This window comes from Oncorhynchus tshawytscha, unplaced genomic scaffold, assembly GCF_018296145.1.
Source record: "Oncorhynchus tshawytscha isolate Ot180627B unplaced genomic scaffold, Otsh_v2.0 Un_contig_1655_pilon_pilon, whole genome shotgun sequence".
Taxonomy (NCBI): Eukaryota; Metazoa; Chordata; class Actinopteri; order Salmoniformes; family Salmonidae; genus Oncorhynchus; species Oncorhynchus tshawytscha.
Genome location: NW_024608975.1, coordinates 73,044 through 95,174, shown reverse-complemented (window position 1 = coordinate 95,174; position 22,131 = coordinate 73,044). Strand labels below are relative to the sequence as shown.

The 22,131-nt window shown below is 47.6% G+C and overlaps 2 protein-coding genes and 1 long non-coding RNA gene across 3 annotated transcripts in view; all 3 read left to right on the top strand.

The window, feature by feature from the left end:
* Positions 1–78: 78 nt before the first annotated feature.
* On the top strand, positions 79–3,376 carry LOC121844068 (SH3 domain-containing protein C23A1.17-like; the record flags this gene model as incomplete). Its single annotated transcript, XM_042313940.1, has 3 exons — positions 79–696; positions 2,569–2,645; positions 3,280–3,376. Coding segments are annotated over 3 exons (792 nt in total), but the record flags the coding sequence as incomplete, so codon positions are not given.
* A 7,674-nt stretch (positions 3,377–11,050) lies between these two features.
* The window catches only part of LOC121844066 (E3 ubiquitin-protein ligase RNF216-like), a 39,338-nt gene continuing 28,257 nt past the window's right edge, over positions 11,051–22,131 (top strand). The window contains exons 1-5 of the mRNA XM_042313939.1: positions 11,051–11,207; positions 14,939–14,989; positions 15,312–15,449; positions 16,288–16,436; positions 18,100–18,178. Coding sequence (XP_042169873.1) covers positions 11,094–11,207; positions 14,939–14,989; positions 15,312–15,449; positions 16,288–16,436; positions 18,100–18,178 — 531 coding nt within the window. The 5' untranslated portion in view covers positions 11,051–11,093. The remainder of the gene's footprint in view (positions 11,208–14,938; positions 14,990–15,311; positions 15,450–16,287; positions 16,437–18,099; positions 18,179–22,131) is intronic.
* On the top strand, positions 15,683–16,281 carry LOC121844067. Its single transcript, XR_006081833.1, has 3 exons — positions 15,683–15,703; positions 15,749–15,975; positions 16,052–16,281. It is a non-coding gene; the product is annotated as an uncharacterized LOC121844067 (long non-coding RNA).

Sequence of the window (22,131 nt, the reverse complement as noted above, 5' to 3'; positions counted from 1 at the left end):
ACACCTCCGCCCCATCCACCTCAACCCAGACCAGACCTCAACCCTTCACCAGGCCTGTCCTGCAGGAGGTCAAGTTAGTTTTGCTCCCTCAGGTCCAGCCCCTGCACCTCCTCAGCCCCATGCCCGGCCCCGATCCCCCTACAGCAGCTCCACCCTGGACCCCTCAACCAGCCTCGCCCCCCCCTGCCTCCCCAGGCTCTCCTCCTAACCCATGCCTTCCAGATCCAACAACCCAGATCCCTTCATCCCCAACCTGTTCCCCAGGTCGCTCACCAGCCCGTGCCTGCTCCCCAACGGTGTCCTGCGGGCCCCTGTGGCGTCCCTGCCCCTGCCGTGCTGATAGCTGCTGCCCCCGAGCGTCTGGGCCCCCCAGAGACCGGCCATCGCATCACCCTGGGCAGCCAGACTCTTGGGGGCCTTAACCCCCAGTCCGGAGTCCCGCTGCTGACAAACGACCGCCCTCTGTCCCTGGAGCCACAGGTGTTAGTTGTGGTCAACCGGCCGGCCACTCAACCTCCCCTCCCCATCCCAGCTCTCGCTGTTCCCCTGAACCCTAACCCCATAGTCCCAGCCCCTGTCGTCCCAGTCGTCCCCAGGACAGTGGAGGAGAGGGCAGGTCCCTCAGACCAACAGGAAGTCCAGGGACCAGAGACACCTCAGCTCCAGCCCCACGTTAGAGCACTGGTCAGAGGAGTGGTGAGTCGTACAGACACGACTGGTAGTGACCCTCACTTCTAATGGATAGTGACCCTCACTTCTAATGGGTAGTGACCCTCACTTCTAATGGGTAGTGACCCTCACTTCTAATGGGTAGTTACCCTCACTTCTAATGGGTAGTGACCCTCACTTCTAATGGGTAGCGACCCTCACTTCTAATGGGTAGCTACCCTCACTTCTAATGGGTAGCTACCCTCACTTCTAATGGGTAGCTACCCTCACTTCTAATGGGTAGCGACCCTCACTTCTAATGGGTAGCTACCCTCACTTCTAATGGGTAGTTACCCTAACTTCTAATGGGTAGTTACCCTCACTTCTAATGGGTAGTGACCCTCACTTCTAATGGGTAGTTACCCTCACGTGACTCTCACTTCTAATGGGTAGTGACCCTCACTTCTAATGGGCAGTGACCCTCACTTCTAATGGGTAGCGACCCTCACTTCTAATGGGTAGTAACCCTCACTTCTAATGGGTAGTGACCCGCACTTCTAATGGGTAGTTACCCTCACGTGACTCTCACTTCTAATGGGTAGTGGCCCTCACTTCTAATGGGTAGTGGCCCTCACTTCTAATGGGTAGCGGCCCTCACTTCTAATGGGTAGCGGCCCTCACTTCTAATGGGTAGCGGCCCTCACTTCTAATGGGTAGCGGCCCTCACTTCTAATGGGTAGCGACCCTCACTTCTAATGGGTAGCGACCCTCACTTCTAATGGGTAGCGACCCTCACTTCTAATGGGTAGCGGCCCTCACTTCTAATGGGTAGCGGCCCTCACTTCTAATGGGTAGCGGCCCTCACTTCTAATGGGTAGCGGCCCTCACTTCTAATGGGTAGTGACCCTCACTTCTAATGGGTAGCGACCCTCACTTCTAATGGGTAGCGACCCTCACTTCTAATGGGTAGCGACCCTCACTTCTAATGGGTAGTGACCCTCACTTCTAATGGGTAGCGACCCTCACTTCTAATTGGTAGTGGGTAGTGACCCTCACTTCTAATGGGTAGTGACCCTCACTTCTAATGGGTAGTGGCCCTCACTTCTAATGGGTAGTGGCCCTCACTTCTAATGGGTAGTGACCCTCAATTCTAATGGGTAGTGACCCTCACTTCTAATGGGTAGTGACCCTCACTTCTAATGGGTAGTGACCCTCACTTCTAATGGGTCCCTCACTTCTAATGGGTAGTGACCCTCACTTCTAATGGGTAGTGACCCTCACTTCTAATGGGTAGCTTCTAATGGGTAGCGACCCTCACTTCTAATGGGTAGCGGCCCTCACTTCTCATGGGTAGTGGCCCTCACTTCTCATGGGTAGTGACCCTCACTTCTCATGGGTAGTGGCCCTCACTTCTAATGGGTAGTGACCCTCACTTCTAATGGGTAGTGACCCTCACTTCTAATGGGTAGTGACCCTCACTTCTAATGGGTAGTGACCCTCACTTCTAATGGGTAGTGACCCTCACTTCTAATGGGTAGCGACCCTCACTTCTAATGGGTAGCTACCCTCACTTCTAATGGGTAGTGGCCCTCACTTCTAATGGGTAGCGACCCTCACTTCTAATGGGTAGCGACCCTCACTTCTAATGGGTAGCGACCCTCACTTCTAATGGGTAGCGACCCTCACTTCTAATGGGTAGCGACCCTCACTTCTAATGGGTAGCGACCCTCACTTCTAATGGGTAGCGACCCTCACTTCTAATGGGTAGCGACCCTCACTTCTAATGGGTAGCGACCCTCACTTCTAATGGGTAGTGACCCTCACTTCTAATGGGTAGTGACCCTCACTTCTAATGGGTAGCGACCCTCACTTCTAATGGGTAGTTATATCTAGTATGTCTATAATTCCTCTCCTCTCCAGGTGGATCTGTTTCCTGATGTCCAGGAGAACTATGTAGCAGAACTGATCCAGACCAATGACCTGAAAGACCTCAATGTGTAAGAACTACAACTATCTCCATGACTACCACTGACCTGAAAGAATCTCATTCTGTTAGAACTACAACTATCTCCATGACTACCACTGACCTGAAAGATCTCAATGCTGTTAGAACTACAACTATCTCCATGACTACCACTGACCTGAAAGATCTCAATGCGTTAGAACTACAACTATCTCCATGACTACCACTGACCTGAAAGATCTCAATGCTGTTAGAACTACAACTATCTCCATGACTACCACTGACCTGAAAGAGCTCAATGACTAAAATAGAAAACTACAACTATCTCCATGACTGTACCACATTCTGTAACCTGAAAGAGTGTCTGTGTCCAGTATCTGTTGTTGCTGGAGAACTAGCCTTCCCTCAGACTATCTCCATGACTGAACCCTGTGAAATGTGGTAGGGACGTTGAACCCTGTGTGTTAGCTAATGGGCCTTGGGTTATGATCTAAGACATTAAATTACTCCTGCTATTTAGTTTTCTCTTTCTGTGTGTGTGTGTGTGAGAGATCTGTACCAGCATTCTGTAACTCTCTGATATCTGTGTCGCTAGGGATGTGTAATTAATCCCAACAGACATTAATATTACAATATAACGACAACTCACAGGTAGTGTCTGTGTCCAGTATCTGTAACATGTTGCTGGAGAACCAACTCACAGGTAGGGACTGTGAACCCTGTGTGTTAGCTAGGGATGGGCCTCGGGTTATTCAGAGCACGTGAATATTACAATACAACGACAACTCACAGGTAGGGACGTGTGTGAACCCTGTGTGTTAGCTAGGGATGGGCCTCGATTCAGTATCCCAACAGACATTAATATTACAATATAACGACAACTCACAGGTAGGGACGTGTGTGAACCCTGTGTGTTAGCTAGGGATGGGCCTCGGGTTATTCAGTATCCCTACAGACATTAATATTAAAATACAACGACAACTCACAGGTAGGGACGTGTGTGAACCCTGTGTGTTAGCTAGGGATGGGCCTCGGGTTATTCAGTATCCCTACAGACATTAATATTACAATACAACGACAACTCACAGGTAGGGACGTGTGTGAACCCTGTGTGTTAGCTAGGGATGGGCCTCGGGTTATTCAGTATCCCAACAGACATTAATATTACAATACAACGACAACTCACAGGTAGGGACGTGTGTGAACCCTGTGTGTTAGCTAGGGATGGGCCTCGGGTTATTCAGTATCCCAACAGACATTAATATTACAAAACAACGACAACTCGCAGGTAGGGACGTGTGTGAACCCTGTGTGTTAGCTAGGGATGGGCCTCGGGTTATTCAGTATCCCAACAGACATTAATATTACAATACAACGACAACTCACAGGTAGGGACGTGTGTGAACCCTGTGTGTTAGCTAGGGATGGGCCTCGGGTTATTCAGTATCCCAACAGACATTAATATTACAATATAACGACAACTCACAGGTAGGGACGTGTGTGAACCCTGTGTGTTAGCTAGGGATGGGCCTCGGGTTATTCAGTATCCCTACAGACATTAATATTACACTACTTTGTGTGAGTATTCCTATTTTTGAATTGGTAGTTACAGTCTTGTCTCATCGCTGCAACTCCCGTACGGACTCGGGAGAGGCGACGGTCGAGAGCCGTGCGTCCTCCGAAACACTAGCCAGCCAAGGACAGAATGCGCGTTTTATCCCGGAAGCAAACACCGAACACCTGGCGATGTCACAGGAGTCGCTAGAGAACATCCCTTCTTGCCAAACCCTCCCCTAACCCGGACGACGCTGAGCCAATTGTGTCTTCCCGGTCGCGGCTCGCTGCGACAGAGCCTGGACTTCGAACCCAGAATCTCTAGTGGCACAGCTAGCGCTGCGATGCCGTGTCTTAGACCTCTGGGCCACTTCGGGAGGCTATGAGTATTCATTTTTGAGAACAAATTATAGGCCAATTTTAGCAATGAATAGGCATTTTATAAATGAAATTAAAATACCAATGGGACATTGTTACATATAGTGATTATACCATGACATTTCATATCTCAATTCAATAGAAGGCTAAACTTTTGAATTTAGTTTTTAATAAGGTGCTCCCCATTTATTAGAAAGAGAAAGCAATTGGCCACTTTTAGCCTCTCTGGGCTTCTCCAGTCAAGACACTGTTATGTGGATGAGGAATAGCATTGAGTGTTGGTTTGGCTACTGCATCTCTTGGTCTCCTTCCGGGCTGTTCCACTGCGCTCCCATCTCTCACACAAAATCAGTTCCCTATTGGACTAGTTAAATGATTTGAAACGCCCCCCATCCCTAGTGTTAGTCCTGTCTCTCCCTAAAGTCCTGTCCCCCCCATCCCTAGTGTTAGTCCTGTCTCTCTAAACGCCCCCATCCCTAGTGTTAGTCCTGTCTCCCCCCCCATCCCTAGTGTTAGTCCTGTCTCTCTAAACGCCCCCATCCCTAGTGTCCCTAGTGTTAGTCCTGTCTCTCTAAACGCCCCCCATCCCTAGTGTTAGTCCTGTCTCTCTATCCCCATCCCTAGTGTTAGTCCTGTCTCTCTAAACGCCCCCCCCCATCCCTAGTGTTAGTCCTGTCTCTCTCCCTAAACGCCCCCCCCCATCCCTAGTGTTAGTCCTGTCTCTCTAAACGCCCCCCATCCCTAGTGTTAGTCCTGTCTCTCTAAACGCCCCCATCCCTAGTGTTAGTCCTGTCTCTCTAAACGCCCCCATCCCTAGTGTTAGTCCTGTCTCTCTAAACGCCCCCCATCCCTAGTGTTAGTCCTGTCTCTCTAAATCCCTAGCCCCCCCCCCATCCCTAGTGTTAGTCCTGTCTCTCCCTAGTGTTAGTCCTGTCTCTCTAAACGCCCCCATCCCTAGTCCCTAGTGTTGTTAGTCCTGTCTCTCTGTTGAAACGCCCTGTCCCTAGTGTTAGTCCTGTCTCTCTGTTGAAACGCCCTGTCCCTAGTGTTAGTCCTGTCTCTCTGTTGAAACGCCCTGTCCCTAGTGTTAGTCCTGTCTCTCTGTTGAAACGCCCTGTCCCTAGTGTTAGCCCTGTCTCTCTCTCTCTCTCTCTGTAGTCTGCAGAGGACCTGTTTGACTACGGGTCGTTAGGTCAGGTGGGTTCTGAGGCGGCGATGCAGGCAGCTGACCTCTTGATGGGAGACTTCAGGATGATTTCCTGTCAGGACATCAAATGGAGCCTCAACGCCATGAAGGGGCACTACGCAATCACACGCAAGGTTCGCTCGGCGTCTGTCTCTGTGTGTTTCAGGCCTCACTCGGCGTCTCTCTCTCTCTGTGTGTTTCAGGCCTCACTCGGCGTCTCTCTCTGTGTTTCAGGCCTCACTCGGCGTCTCTCTCTGTGTTTCAGGCCTCACTCGGCCTCAGGCCTCACTCGGCGTCTCTCTCTCTGTGTGTTTCAGGCCTCACTCGGCGTCTCTCTCTGTGTGTTTCAGGCCTCACTCGGCGTCTCTCTGTGTTTTCAGGCCTCACTCGGCGTCTCTCTGTGTGTTTCAGGCCTCACTCGGCGTCTCTCTCTCTCTGTGTGTTTCAGGCCTCACTCGGCGTCTCTCTCTCTCTGTGTGTTTCAGGCCTCACTCGGCGTCTCTCTCTCTGTGTGTTTCAGGCCTCACTCGGCGTCTCTCTCTCTGTGTGTTCAGGCCTCACTCGGCGTCTCTCTCTCTCTGTGTGTTTCAGGCCTCACTCGGCGTCTCTCTCTCTGTGTGTTTCAGGCCTCACTCGGCGTCTCTCTCTGTGTGTTTCAGGCCTCACTCGGCGTCTCTCTCTGTGTGTTTTCAGGCCTCACTCGGCGTGTCTCTCACTCGGCGTGTCTCTCTGTGTGTTTCAGGCCTCACTCGGCGTGTCTCTCTGTGTGTTTCAGGCCTCACTCGGCGTGTCTCTCTCTGTGTGTTTCAGGCCTTGCTCGGCGTGTGTTTCAGGCCTCGCTCGGCGTGTCTCTCTGTGTGTTTCAGGCCTCAATCGGTCTCTCTCCGTGTGTTTCAGGCCTCACTCGGTCTCTCTCTGTGTGTTTCAGGCCTCACTCAGTGTCTCTCTGTGTGTTTCAGGCCTCACTCAGTGTCTCTCTGTGTGTTTCAGGCCTCCCTCGGCATCTCTTTCTGTGTGTTTCAGGTCTCACTCGGCGTGTCTCTCTGTGTGTTTCAGGCCTCACTCGGCGTCTCTCTGTGTTTCAGGCCTCACTCGGCGTCTCTCTGTGTTTCAGGCCTCACTCGGCGTCTCTCTCTGTGTGTTTCAGGCCTCACTCGGCGTCTCTCTCTGTGTGTTTCAGGCCTCACTCGGCGTCTCTCTCTGTGTTTTCAGGCCTCACTCGGCGTCTCTCTGTGTGTTTCAGGCCTCACTCGGCGTCTCTCTGTGTGTTTCAGGCCTCACTCGGCGTCTCTCTGTGTTTTCAGGCCTCACTCGGCGTCTCTCTGTGTGTTTCAGGCCTCACTCGGCGTCTCTCTGTGTGTTTCAGGCCTCACTCGGCGTCTCTCTCTGTGTGTTTCAGGCCTCACTCGGCGTCTCTCTGTGTTTCAGGCCTCACTCGGCGTCTCTCTCTGTGTGTTTCAGGCCTCACTCGGCGTCTCTCTCTGTGTGTTTCAGGCCTCACTCGGCGTGTCTCTCTGTGTTTCAGGCCTCACTCGGCGTCTCTCTCTCTCTGTGTGTTTCAGGCCTCACTCGGCGTGTTTCTCTGTGTGTTTCAGGCCTCACTCGGCGTCTCTCTGTGTGTTTCAGGCCTCACTCGGCGTGTCTCTCTGTGTGTTTCAGGCCTCACTCGGCGTGTCTCTCTGTGTGTTTCAGGCCTCACTCGGCGTCTCTCTGTGTGTTTCAGGCCTCACTCGGCGTGTCTCTCTGTGTGTTTCAGGCCTCACTCGGCGTCTCTCTCTGTGTGTTTCAGGCCTCACTCGGCGTGTCTCTCTGTGTGTTTCAGGCCTCACTCGGCGTGTCTCTCTGTGTGTTTCAGGCCTCACTCGGCGTGTCTCTCTGTGTGTTTCAGGCCTCACTCGGCGTCTCTCTCTGTGTGTTTCAGGCCTCACTCGGCGTGTCTCAGGCCTCAGGCTCACTCGGCGTGTCTCTCTGTGTGTTTCAGGCCTCACTCGGCGTGTCTCTCTGTGTGTTTCAGGCCTCACTCTGGCGTGTCTCTGTGTGTTTCAGGCCTCACTCTGCGTGTCTCTGTGTGTTTTTCAGGCCTCACTCGGCTGGTCTCTCTGTGTGTTTCAGGCCTCACTCGGTCTCTCTCCCGTGTGTTTCAGGCCTCACTCGGCGTGTCTCTGTGTGTTTCAGGCCTCACTCGGCGTGTCTCTGTGTGTTTCAGGCCTCACTCAGCGTCTCTCTGTGTTTCAGGCCTCACTCGGCGTGTCTCTGTGTGTTTCAGGCCTCACTCGGCGTCTCTCCTGTGTGTTTCAGGCCTCACTCACCCTGCGTCTCTCTGTGTGTTCAGGCCTCACTCGGCGTGTCTCTCTGTGTTTCAGGCCTCACCCTACTCTCTCTGTGTTTCAGGCCTCACTCTGCGTCTCTCTCTGTGTGTTTCAGGCCTCACTCACCGTGCTCTCTGTGTGTTTCAGGCCTCACACGGCGTCTCTCTGTGTTTCAGGCCTCACTGCACTCGGCGTCTACACTGTGTTTCAGGCCTCACACCTCACTCAGCACTGTGTGTTTCAGGCCTCACTCGGCACTCTGTGTAGGCCTCACTCAGCGTCTCTCTCTGTGTTTCAGGCCTCACACTACACACTACACACTACAGGCCTCACCACTACACTCTGTGTTTCAGGCCTCACTACACCCTAACGTCACTACACCCAGGCCTCACTCGGCGTCACTCTGTGTTTCAGGCCTCACTCAGCGTACACTCTACACACTGTGTTTCAGGCCTCACTAACCACTACACCCTCTCTGTGTGTTTCCCTCAGAACGCTGCTATCTAGACTTCAAGTTTCAACACTGAATTACACACTACACACTACACCCTGTGTTTCAGGCCTCACTACACCCTGCACACTACACCTCTCACTGTGTTTCAGGCCTCACTAACCTCTCTGTACACCTCTACACGTCTCACTACACTGTGTGTTTCACCTCACTCTACACCCTGCACTCTGTGTGTTTCAGGCCTCACTACAGCGTGCTCTACTGTGTGTTTCAGGCCTCACTCACACTACACACTCTGTGTGTTTCAGCCCTCACTACTCCCTGTGTTTCAGGCCTCACCCTACACCTCAGGCCTCACACTGTCACAGGCCTCACCTAACCTGTGTGTTACAGGCCTACACCACTGAAGCACACCTCTGACACACTAACCCTACACACTAGACAGACTGCAGAACGCTGCTACACCCTTCACACTACAACACGGTGAATTACACACTACACACTACACCCTACACACTACACCCTAACCACTACACCCTACACACCTACACCCTACACACTACACACTACACACTACACCCTACCACTACACCCTACACCACTACACCCTACACACTACACCCTAACCACTACACCCTAACCACTACACCCTAAACACTACACACACTGAATTACACCCTACTACACACTAACCACTACACACTACACCCTACACACTACACCCTACACCCTACACACTACACCCTGCACACTACACCCTACACACTACACCCTACACCCTAACACTACACCCTACACACTACACCCTACACACTACACCCTACACACTACACACTACCCTACACACTACACCCTGCACACTACACCCTGCACACTACACACTACACCCTACACACTACACCCTACACACTACACACACTGCACACACTACACACTACACAACATGGTGAACTACACACTACACCACTACACCCTACACTCTACTACACCCTACACCTACTACACACTACACACTACACACTACACCCTAACCACTACACCCTACACCACTACACACTACACCCTAACCCTACACCCTACACACTACAGTGACCCTGCACACTACACCCTAACCTACACCCTACACACTACACCCTAACCACTACACTACACCCTACACCTACTACACACTACACCACTACACCCTGCAGAACTGCTATACCTATCACCATGGTGAATTACACACTACACACTACACCCTGCACACTACACACTACACCCTGCACACTACACCCTGCACACTACACCCACACTACACCCTACACACTACACCCTAACCACTACACACTAACCACTACCACTGTACCCTACAGAACGCTGCTATATGGACTATCAACACGGTGAATTACACACTTGACACTAACCCTGTATCAACCTACTTGGTGAACCCTACACTACTGACCCCTACTTCCTACACACGGTGACCCCCTAACACTACACCCTACACACTACACCACTACACACTCACTACACCCTACACACTACACTCCTACAACACTACACCCTACACACTACACCCTGCACACTACACACTACACACTACACCCTGCACACTACACCCTACAACACTAACTGACACACTACACCCTGGAGACACCGTACACCCTACACACTACACCCTGTTACACCCTACACACTACACCCTACACCACTACACACTACACACTACACCACTACACACTACACTGATGAGGGGGGTTCCACTACACACTACACCCTACACACTACACACTACACACTACACACTACACCCTACACACTGACACCCTACACACTACACACTACACCCTACTGAACCTGCTATATAGACTTCAAGTATCTGTTACACAACTGATGACACTATACCCTGACACACCTGCACACTGACACCTGATGAGGGGTCTGCACACTATGACCCTGCATATACCTGATGAGGGTCTGTTATATAACTGACACCCTACACACTACACCCTGCACACTACACCCTGCACACTGCACACTACACACTACCCTGTTACTAACCCTGTGATCACCCTGCACATACACACTGTTAGTTGACACCTAACTGACACTGTTATATAACTGATGATCTGGGGGGCCTTATATCAGGTCCAGTTGACCCTGTTAACCCTGATATCTCTCTCTTATCAGGTCCAGTTGACCCCTGTTAACCCTGTATCTCTCTCTGATCAGGTCCAGTTGACCCCTAACCCTGTATCTGTCTCTATCAGGTCCAGTTGATCCCTAACCCTGTATCTCTCTCTATCAGGTCCAGTTAACCCCTAACCCTGTATCTCTCTCTATCAGGTCCAGTTCACCCCTAACCCTGTATCTCTCTCTATCAGGTCCAGTTGACCCCTAACCCTGTATCTCTCTCTATCAGGTCCAGTTCACCCCTAACCCTGTATCTCTCTCTATCAGGTCCAGTTGACCCCTAACCCTGTATCTCTCTCTATCAGGTCCAGTTGACCCTGTATCTCTCTCTATCAGGTCCAGTGAACCTTGTATCTCTCTCTATCAGGTCCAGTTGACCCCTAACCCTGTATCTCTCTCCTTCCTTCAGGTTCGGTGAAGTTGGAGAGGAGGATGTACTTCCTGGAGAAGAACCGTCGCGGCTGCAGGACGTACGGAGCGGCTCTGGACCCCTCGCTGCAGAGGGAGATCAGCTTCTATCAGCAGAAAGCCAAGGAGCATGCTGAGGTACACACACACACACACACACACTCTCTCTGGACCCCTCGCTGCAGAGGGGTTACTCTCACTGAACACACACACTCACTCTCACTGAACACACACACTCACTCTCACTGTTATATATCTGATGAGGGGTCTGGGTCTGTTATATAACTGATGAGGGGTCTGTTATATATCTGATGAGGGGTCTGTTATATAACTGATGAGGGGTCTGTTAAATAACTGATGAGGGGTCTGTTATATAACTGATGAGGGGTCTGTTATATAACTGATGAGGGTCTGTTGTTATATAACTGATGAGGGGTCTGTTATATAACTGATGAGGGGTCTGTCTATATAACTGATGAGGGGTTATATAACTGATGAGGGGTCTGTTATATATCTGATGAGGGGTCTGTTATATAACTGATGAGGGGTCTGTTATATAACTGATGAGGGGTCTGTTATATAACTGATGAGGGGTAATATAACTGATGAGGGGTCTGTTATATAACTGATGAGGGGTCTGTTATATAACTGATGAGGGGTCTGTTATATAACTGATGAGGGGTCTGTTATATAACTGATGAGGGGTCTGTTATATAACTGATGAGGGGTCTGTCTGATGAGGGGTCTGTTATATATAACTGATGAGGGGTCTGTTATATAACTGATGAGGGGTCTATATAACTGATGAGGGGTTATATAACTGTCTGTTATATAACTGATGAGGGGTCTGTTATATAACTGATGAGGGGTCTGTTATATAACTGATGAGGGGTCTGGGATCTGTTATATAACTGATGAGGGGTCTGTTATATAACTGATGAGGGGTCTGTTATATAACTGATGAGGGGTCTGTTATATATCTGATGAGGGGTCTGTTATATAACTGATGAGGGGTCTGTTATATAACTGATGAGGGGTCTGTTATATAACTGATGAGGGGTCTGTTATATAACTGATGAGGGGTCTGTTATATAACTGATGAGGGGTCTGTTATATAACTGATGAGGGGTCTGTTATATAACTGATGAGGGGTCTGTTATATAACTGATGAGGGGTCTGTTATATAACTGATGAGGGGTCTGTTATATAACTGATGAGGGGTCTGTTATATAACTGATGAGGGGTCTGTTATATATCTGATGAGGGGTCTGTTATATAACTGATGAGGGGTCTGTTATATATCTGATGAGGGGTCTGTTATATAACTGATGAGGGGTCTGTTATATAACTGATGAGGGGTCTGTTATATAACTGATGAGGGGTCTGTTATATAACTGATGAGGGGTCTGTTATATATGAGGGGTCTGTTATGATGAGGGGTCTGTTATATAACTGATGAGGGGTCTGTTATATAACTGATGAGGGGTCTGTTATATAACTGATGAGGGGTCTGTTATATAACTGATGAGGGGTCTGTTATATAACTGATGAGGGGTCTGTCTATAACTGATGAGGGGTCTGTTATATAACTGATGAGGGGTCTGTTATATATCTGATGAGGGGTCTGTTATATAACTGATGAGGGGTCTGTTATATAACTGATGAGGGGTCTGTTATATATACTGATGAGGGGTCTGTTATATAACTGATGAGGGGTCTGTTATATAACTGATGAGGGGTCTGTTATATAACTGATGAGGGGTCTGTTATATAACTGATGAGGGGTCTGTTATATATGAGGGGTCTCTGATGAGGGGTCTGTTATATAACTGATGAGGGGTCTGTTATATAACTGATGAGGGGTCTGTTATATAACTGATGAGGGGTCTGTTATATAACTGATGAGGGGTCTGTTATATAACTGATGAGGGGTCTGTTATATAACTGATGAGGGGTCTGTTATATAACTGATGAGGGTCTCTGTTATATAACTGATGAGGGGTCTGTTATATAACTGATGAGGGGTCTGTTATATAACTGATGAGGGGTCTGTTATATAACTGATGAGGGGTTATATAACTGATGAGGGGTCTGTTCTATAACTGATGAGGGGTCTGTTATATAACTGATGAGGGGGTCTGTTATATATCTGATGAGGGGTCTGTTATATATCTGATGAGGGGTCTGTTATATAACTGATGAGGGGTCTGTTATATAACTGATGAGGGGTCTGTTATATAACTGATGAGGGGTCTGTTATATAACTGATGAGGGGTCTGTTATATAACTGATGAGGGGTCTGTTATATAACTGATGAGGGGTCTGTTATATAACTGATGAGGGGTCTGTTATATAACTGATGAGGGGTCTGTTATATAACTGATGAGGGGTCTGTTATATAACTGATGAGGGGTCTGTTATATAACTGATGAGGGGTCTGTTATATAACTGATGAGGGGTCTGTTATATAACTGATGAGGGGTCTGTTATATAACTGATGAGGGGTCTGTTATATAACTGATGAGGGGTCTGTTATATAACTGATGAGAGGGTCTGTTATATAACTGATGAGGGGTCTGTTATATAACTGATGAGGGGTCTGTTATATAACTGATGAGGGTCTCTGTTATATAACTGATGAGGGGTCTGTTATATAACTGATGAGGGGTCTGTTATATAACTGATGAGGGGTCTGTTATATAACTGATGAGGGGTCTGTTATATATCTGATGAGGGGTCTGTTATATATCTGATGAGGGGTCTGTTATATAACTGATGAGGGGTCTGTTATATAACTGATGAGGGGTCTGTTATATAACTGATGAGGGGTCTGTTATATAACTGATGAGGGGTCTGTTATATAACTGGAGGGGTCTGTTATATAACTGATGAGGGGTCTGTTATAACTGATATAACTGATGAGGGGTCTGTTATATATCTGATGAGGGGTCTGTTATATAACTGATGAGGGGTCTGTTATATAACTGATGAGGGGTCTGTTATATAACTGATGAGGGGTCTGTTATATAACTGATGAGGGGTCTGTTATATAACTGATGAGGGGTCTGATAACTGATGAGGGTCTGTTATATAACTGATGAGGGGTCTGTTATATATCTGATGAGGGGTCTGTTATATAACTGATGAGGGGTCTGTTATATAACTGATGAGGGGTCTGTTATATAACTGATGAGGGGTCTGTTATATAGGGGTCTGTTATATAACTGAGGGGGTCTGTTATATAACTGATGAGGGGTCTGTTATATAACTGATGAGGGGTCTGTTATATAACTGATGAGGGGTCTGTTATATAACTGATGAGGGGTCTGTTATATAACTGATGAGGGGTCTGTTATATAACTGATGAGGGGTCTGTTATATAACTGATGAGGGGTCTGATATAACTGATGAGGGGTCTGTTATATATCTGATATAACTGATGGGGGTCTGTTATATATCTGATGAGGGGTCTGTTATATAACTGATGAGGGTCTGTTATATATCTGATGAGGGGTCTGTTATATAACTGATGAGGGGTCTGTTATATAACTGATGAGGGGTCTGTTATATAACTGATGAGGGGTCTGTTCTATAACTGATGAGGGGTCTGTTATATAACTGATGAGGGGTCTGTTATATAACTGATGAGGGGTCTGTTAAATAACTGATGAGGGGTCTGTTATATATCTCAGGGGTCTGTTATATAACTGATGAGGGGTCTGTTATATATCTCAGGGGTCTGTTATATAACTGATGAGGGGTCTGTTATATAACTGATGAGGGGTCTGTTATATAACTGATGAGGGTCTGTTATATATCTCAGGGGTCTGTTATTTAACTGATGATCATGATGTTCTCTCTCTGTGCAGCATGAAGACTTCCTGCTGGCTCTGCAGGTTAATGAGGAGGAGTATGAGAAGGTACATCTACCCAAACACCACTTCCTCTCTCTGTCTCTTTCACTTCCTCTCTCTCTTACCTTTCACTTCCTCTCTCTCTACCTCTCACTTCCTCTCTCTCTCAACTTCTCACTTCCTCTCTCTACCTCTCACTTCCTCTCTCTCTACCTCTCACTTCCTCTCTCTCTCTCTCCCTCTCTCTCTCTCTACCTCTCACTACCTGGGTGTTGGGTTGTGTAGTGAACATCTCTCTCTCTCTCTCTCTCTGCAGGACGGACAGCTGATAGTGTGGGTGTTGGGTTGTGTAGTGAACATCTCTCTCTCTCTCTCTCTCTCTCTGCAGGACGGACAGCTGATAGAGTGTGGGTGTTGCTGTGGGGACTTTGCCTTCGAGAAGATGACCCAGTGTTCTGATGGACATCTCTTCTGTAAAGAATGTCTGGTTAAATATGCCGAGGAGGCCGTGTTCGGGTCGGGACAGGTATGTGGGGGTGGGTACGCTGTGTGGTTAACAGGGTGTCTCTGTGTTCCAGTCCTCTCTCAGCTGTGTGGTTTAGGTGTTAACAGGGTGTTTCTGTGTTCCAGTCCTCTCTCAGCTGTGTGGTTTAGGTGCTAACAGGGTGTCTCTGTGTTCCAGTCCTCTCTCAGCTGTGTGGTTTAGGTGTTAACAGGGTGTCTCTGTTTTCCAGTCCTCTCTCAGCTGTGTGGTTTAGGTGTGTTCCAGTCCTCTCTCAGGTGTGGTTTAGGTGTTAACTGGTGTTCCTGTCAGTCCTCTCTCAGGGTGTTTCTGTGTTCCAGTCCTCTCTCAGCTGTGTGGTTTAGGTGTTAACAGGGTGTCTCTGTGTTCCAGTCCTCTCTCAGCTGTGTGGTTTAGGTGTTAACAGGGTGTCTCTGTGTTCCAGTCCTCTCTCAGCTGTGTGGTTTAGGTGTTAACAGGGTGTCTCTGTGTTCCAGTCCTCTCTCAGGGTGTCTCTGTGTTCCAGTCCTCTCTCAGCTGTGTGGTTTAGGTGTTAAGCTGTGTGGTTTAGGTGTTAACAGGGTGTCTCTGTGTTCCAGTCCTCTGTGTTCAGCTGTGTGGTTTAGGTGTTAACAGGGTGTCTCTGTGTTCCAGTCCTCTCTCAGCTGTGTGGTTTAGGTGTTAACAGGGTGTCTCTGTGTTCCAGTCCTCTCTCAGCTGTGTGGTTTAGGTGTTAACAGGGTGTCTCTGTGTTCCAGTCCTCTCTCAGCTGTGTGGTTTAGGTGTTAACAGGGTGTCTCTGTGTTCCAGTCCTCTCTCAGCTGTGTGGTTTAGGTGTTAACAGGGTGTCTCTGTGTTCCAGTCCTCTCTCAGCTGTATGGAAGCAGGCTGTCCCTGTTCCTTCCCGGTGTGCGAGTTGGAAAAGGTTTTGCCGGACACGGTGTTGTGTAAATACTACGAGAGACAAGCTGAAGAGGCCGTGGCTGCTACCTGCGCTGACGAACTAGTACGGTATGACGATACAAATACTAGACATGAACCTTCTTGTTATTGTCTAAAGGTCGGCCATGTTGTTCAGGGAGTTGGGTAACCGTGGTGTTACAAATACTAGAATGGACATGATGTCAGACGACAATAGAATGTTCTAGAGACATGTCGATAGACGGACTATAAACCAGCCTTTAAACAAGATGGATGTTTAGACAATAGAATGTTCTAGAGACATGTGATAGACGGACTATAAACCAGCCTTTAAACAAGATGGATGTTTAGACAATAGAATGTTCTAGAGACATGTCGATAGACGGACTATAAACCAGCCTTTAGACAAGATGTCAGACGACAATAGAATGTTCTAGAGACATGTCGATAGACGGACTATAAACCAGCCTTTAAACAAGATGGATGTTTAGACAGTAGAATGTTCTAGAGACATGTCGATAGACGGACTATAAACCAGCCTTTAGACAAGATGTCAGACGACAATAGAATGTTCTAGAGACATGTCGATAGACGGACTATAAACCAGCCTTTAAACAAGATGGATGTTTAGACAGTAGAATGTTCTAGAGACATGTCGATAGACGGACTATAAACCAGCCTTTAGACAAGATGGATGTTTAGACAATAGAATGTTCTAGAGACATGTCGATAGACGGACTATAAACCAGCCTTTAGACAAGATGTCAGACGACAATAGAATGTTCTAGAGACATGTCGCTAGACGGACTATAAACCAGCCTTTAGATAAGTTGTAAACGCAACAAGTGTTTATATTGTGTCTTATAACAGCACTCACAGCTGTTGAAGAAAACTCAAATGTAGACGTTTGTAGTCTGTTTACATATATTTGTTTAGAGACTATTTATACAGAAAAATGTGTATAAAAACCCATATATACTGAATTGATAATTAGGACAGTATTTTAGGTTTTTGAAGGAGCCGCTGTCCAAATCAAATCCATCCGAAACGGAGGCGTGAATGCAAAACGAAGACGTTTATTTAAGCACGGTGGCCAAAACATGAAGCGTGAGAAAAGAGCAGAAAACACAAAACACTACGTTTCATCTTCAGTCTAAATAGTATTTTAGATTTGACTATAATTATGTTACACAATATCTGATATCAAATGCTTTACTTTTATTTGGCTGTATAGTAAAAATCTGTATTTCTCCCTCTACTGCCATTCATTCCAAATTATACTGGGTTTTTGGATTTCTCCCTGACCAAGATGGCCGCCATTTTTAACCAAATTCTAGAACTTTGAAGGTTTATGACATCTAGTCAATTTAATAGGATCTCTGTCGGTCTCTGTCTGTCTGTCTGTCTGTTTGTTTCTGTCTGTCTGTCTGTCTCTGTCGGTCTCTGTCTGTCTGTCTGTCTGTCTGTCTGTCTGTCTGTCTGTCTCTGTCTGTCTCTGTCTGTCTGTCTGTCTGTCTGTCTGTCTGTCTGTTTCTGTCTGTCTGTCTGTCTCTGTCTTTCTGTCTGTTTCTGTCTGTCTCTGTCTGTCTGTCTGTTTCTGTCTGTCTGTCTGTCTCTGTCTGTCTCTGTCTGTCTGTCTCTGTCTGTTTCTGTCTGTTTCTGTCTGTCTCTGTCTGTCTGTCTGTCTGTCTCTCAGAAATGGTTTCTAGAATGTTCTGACCTGCATCGGTCTTTTCCTGTCTTTTATCTCCAGTTGTCCGTCCTGTAACTTCCCAGCGTTGTTGGATAAAGGTGTGTCACTGTTCAGCTGTCCCAACCCTCGCTGTCGGAAGGTGAGTTGACACGCGTGTCGGATACTGTTCCTCAGTCGAGGTATAAATCACGTGAGATGGAACAAACTACCTTCTTAACGACACTATCAACAAGGCAGGTCCTACAGGTCCTAGTTTCTACCTTCTTAACAGCACTATCAACAAGGCAGGTCCTACAGGTCCTAGTTTCTACCTTCTTAACAACACTATCAACAAGGCAGGTCCTACAGGTCCTAGTTTCTACCTTCTTAACAACACTATCAACAAGGCAGGTCCTACAGGCCCTAGTTTCTACCTTCTTAACAACACTATCAACAAGGCAGGTCCTACAGGTCCTAGTTTCTACCTTCTTAACAGCACTATCAACAAGGCAGGTCCTACAGGCCCTAGTTTCTACCTTCTTAACAGCACTATCAACAAGGCAGGTCCGACAGGCCCTAGTTTCTACCTTCTTAACAACACTATCAACAAGACAGGTCCTACAGGTCCTAGTTTCTACCTTCTTAACAACACTATCAACAAAGCAGGTCCTACAGGCCCTAGTTTCTACCTTCTTAACGACACTATCAACAAGGCAGGTCCTACAGGCCCTAGTTTCTACCTTCTTAACGACACTATTAACAAGGCAGGTCCTACAGGCCCTAGTTTCTACCTTTTTAACAAGGCAGGTCCTACAGGTCCTAGTTTCTACCTTCTTAACAACACTATCAACAAGGCAGGTCCTACAGGTCCTAGTTTCTACCTTCTTAACAAGGCAGGTCCTACAGGCCCTAGTTTCTACCTTCTTAACGACACTATCAACAAGGCAGGTCCTACAGGCCCTAGTTTCTACCTTCTTAACAACACTATCAACAAGGCAGGTCCTACAGGCCCTAGTTTCTACCTTCTTAACAACACTATCAACAAGGCAGGTCCTACAGGCCCTAGTTTCTACCTTCTTAACGACACTATCAACAAGGCAGGTCCTACAGGCCCTAGTTTCTACCTTCTTAACAACACTGTCAACAAGGCAGGTCCTACAGGCCCTAGTTTCTACCTTCTTAACAACACTATCAACAAGGCAGGTCCTACAAGCACTAGTTTCTACCTTCTTAACCGCACTATCAACAAGGCAGGTCCTACAGGCACTAGTTTCTACCTTCTTAACAACACTATCAACAAGGCAGGTCCTACAGGCCCTAGTTTCTACCTTCTTAACAGCACTATCAACAAGGCAGGTCCTACAGGCCCTAGTTTCTACCTTCTTAACAACACTATCAACAAGGCAGGTCCTACAGGCTCTAGTTTCTACCTTCTTAACAACACTATCAACAAGGCAGGTCCTACAGGCCCTAGTTTCTACCTTCTTAACAACACTATCAACAAGGCAGGTCCTACAGGCCCTAGTTTCTACCTTCTTAACAACACTATCAACAAGGCAGGTCCTACAGGCCCTAGTTTCTACCTTCTTAACAACACTATCAACAAGGCAGGTCCTACAGGCCCTAGTTTCTACCTTCTTAACAACACTATCAACAAGGCAGGTCCTACAGGCCCTAGTTTCTACCTTCTAGACAGCACTATCAACAAGGCAGGTCCTACAGGCCCTAGTTTCTACCTTCTAGACAGCACTATCAACAAGGCAGGTCCTACAGGCCCTAGTTTCTACCTTCTTAACAACACTATCAACAAGGCAGGTCCTACAGGCCCTAGTTTCTACCTTCTTAACAGCACTATCAACAAGGCAGGTCCTACAGGCCCTAGTTTCTACCTTCTTAACAACACTATCAACAAGGCAGGTCCTACAGGCCCTAGTTTCTACCTTCTAGACAGCACTATCAACAAGGCAGGTCCTACAGGCCCTAGTTTCTACCTTCTTAACAACACTATCAACAAGGCAGGTCCTACAGGCCCTAGTTTCTACCTTCTTAACAGCACTATCAACAAGGTAGGTCTTACGGCCCTAGTTTCTACCTTCTTAACAACACTATCAACAAGGCAGGTCCTACAGGCCCTAGTTTCTACCTTCTTAACAGCACTATCAACAAGGCAGGTCCTACAGGCCCTAGTTTCTACCTTCTTAACAACACTATCAACAAGGCAGGTCCTACAGGCCCTAGTTTCTACCTTCTTAACAACACTGTCAACAAGGCAGGTCCTACAGGTCCTAGTTTCTACCTTCTAGACAGCACTATCAACAAGGCAGGTCCTACAGGCCCTAGTTTCTACCTTCTAGACAGCACTATCAACAAGGCAGGTCCTACAGGCCCTAGTTTCTACCTTCTAGACAGCACTATCAACAAGGCAGGTCCTACAGGCCCTAGTTTCTACCTTCTTAACAACACTGTCAACAAGGCAGGTCCTACAGGTCCTAGTTTCTACCTTCTAGACAGCACTATCAACAAGGCAGGTCCTACAGGCCCTAGTTTATACCTTCTTAACAGCCCTATCAACAAGGCAGGTCCTACAGGCCATAGTTTCTACCTTCTTAACAAGGCAGGTCCTACAGGCCCTAGTTTCTACCTTCTTAACAGCACCATCAACAAGGCAGGTCCTACAGGCCCTAGTTTCTACCTTCTTAACAAGGCAGGTCCTACAGGTCCTAGTTTCTACCTTCTTAACAACACTATCAACAAGGCAGGTCCTACAGGCCCTAGTTTCTACCTTCTTAACAAGGCAGGTCCTACAGGCCCTAGTTTCTACCTTCTTAACAAGGCAGGTCCTACAGGACCTAGTTTCTACCTTCTTAACAACACTATCAACAAGGCAGGTCCTACAGGCCCTAGTTTCTACCTTCTTAACAGCACTATCAACGAGGCAGGTCCTAGTTTCTACCTTCTTAACAGCACTATCAACAAGGCAGGTCCTACAGGCCCTAGTTTCTACCTTCTTAACAACACTATCAACAAGGCAGGTCCTACAGGCCCTAGTTTCTACCTTCTTAACAGCAATATCAACAAGGCAGGTCCTACAGGCCCTAGTTTCTACCTTCTTAACAACACTATCAACAATGCAGGTCCTACAGGCCCTAGTTTATACCTTCTTAACAGCCCTATCAACAAGGCAGGTCCTACAGGCCCTAGTTTCTACCTTCTTAACAACACTATCAACAAGGCAGGTCCTACAGGCCCTAGTTTATACCTTCTTAACGACACTATCAACAAGGCAGGTCCTACAGGCCCTAGTTTCTACCTTCTTAACAAGGCAGGTCCTACAGGTCCTAGTTTCTACCTTCTTAACAACACTATCAACAAGGCAGGTCCTACAGGCCATAGTTTCTACCTTCTTAACAAGGCAGGTCCTACAGGCCCTAGTTTCTACCTTCTTAACAAGGCAGGTCCTACAGGCCCTAGTTTCTACCTTCTTAACAAGGCAGGTCCTACAGGACCTAGTTTCTACCTTCTTAACAACACTATCAACAAGGCAGGTCCTACAGGCCCTAGTTTCTACCTTCTTAACAGCACTATCAACGAGGCAGGTCCTAGTTTCTACCTTCTTAACAGCACTATCAACAAGGCAGGTCCTACAGGCCCTAGTTTCTACCTTCTTAACAACACTATCAACAAGGCAGGTCCTACAGGCCCTAGTTTCTACCTTCTTAACAACACTATCAACAAGGCAGGTCCTACAGGCCCTAGTTTCTACCTTCTTAACAACACTATCAACAAGGCAGGTCCTACAGGCCCTAGTTTCTACCTTCTTAACAACACTATCAACAAGGCAGGTCCTACAGGCCCTAGTTTCTACCTTCTTAACAAGGCAGGTCCTAACGAACAACACTATCAACAAGGCAGGTCCTACAGGCCCTAGTTTCTACCTTCTTAACAGCACTATCAACGAGGCAGGTCCTTTTCTACCTTCTTAACAGCACTATCAACAAGGCAGGTCCTACAGGCCCTAGTTTCTACCTTCTTAACAACACTATCAACAAGGCAGGTCCTACAGGCCCTAGTTTCTACCTTCTTAACAACACTATCAACAAGGCAGGTCCTACA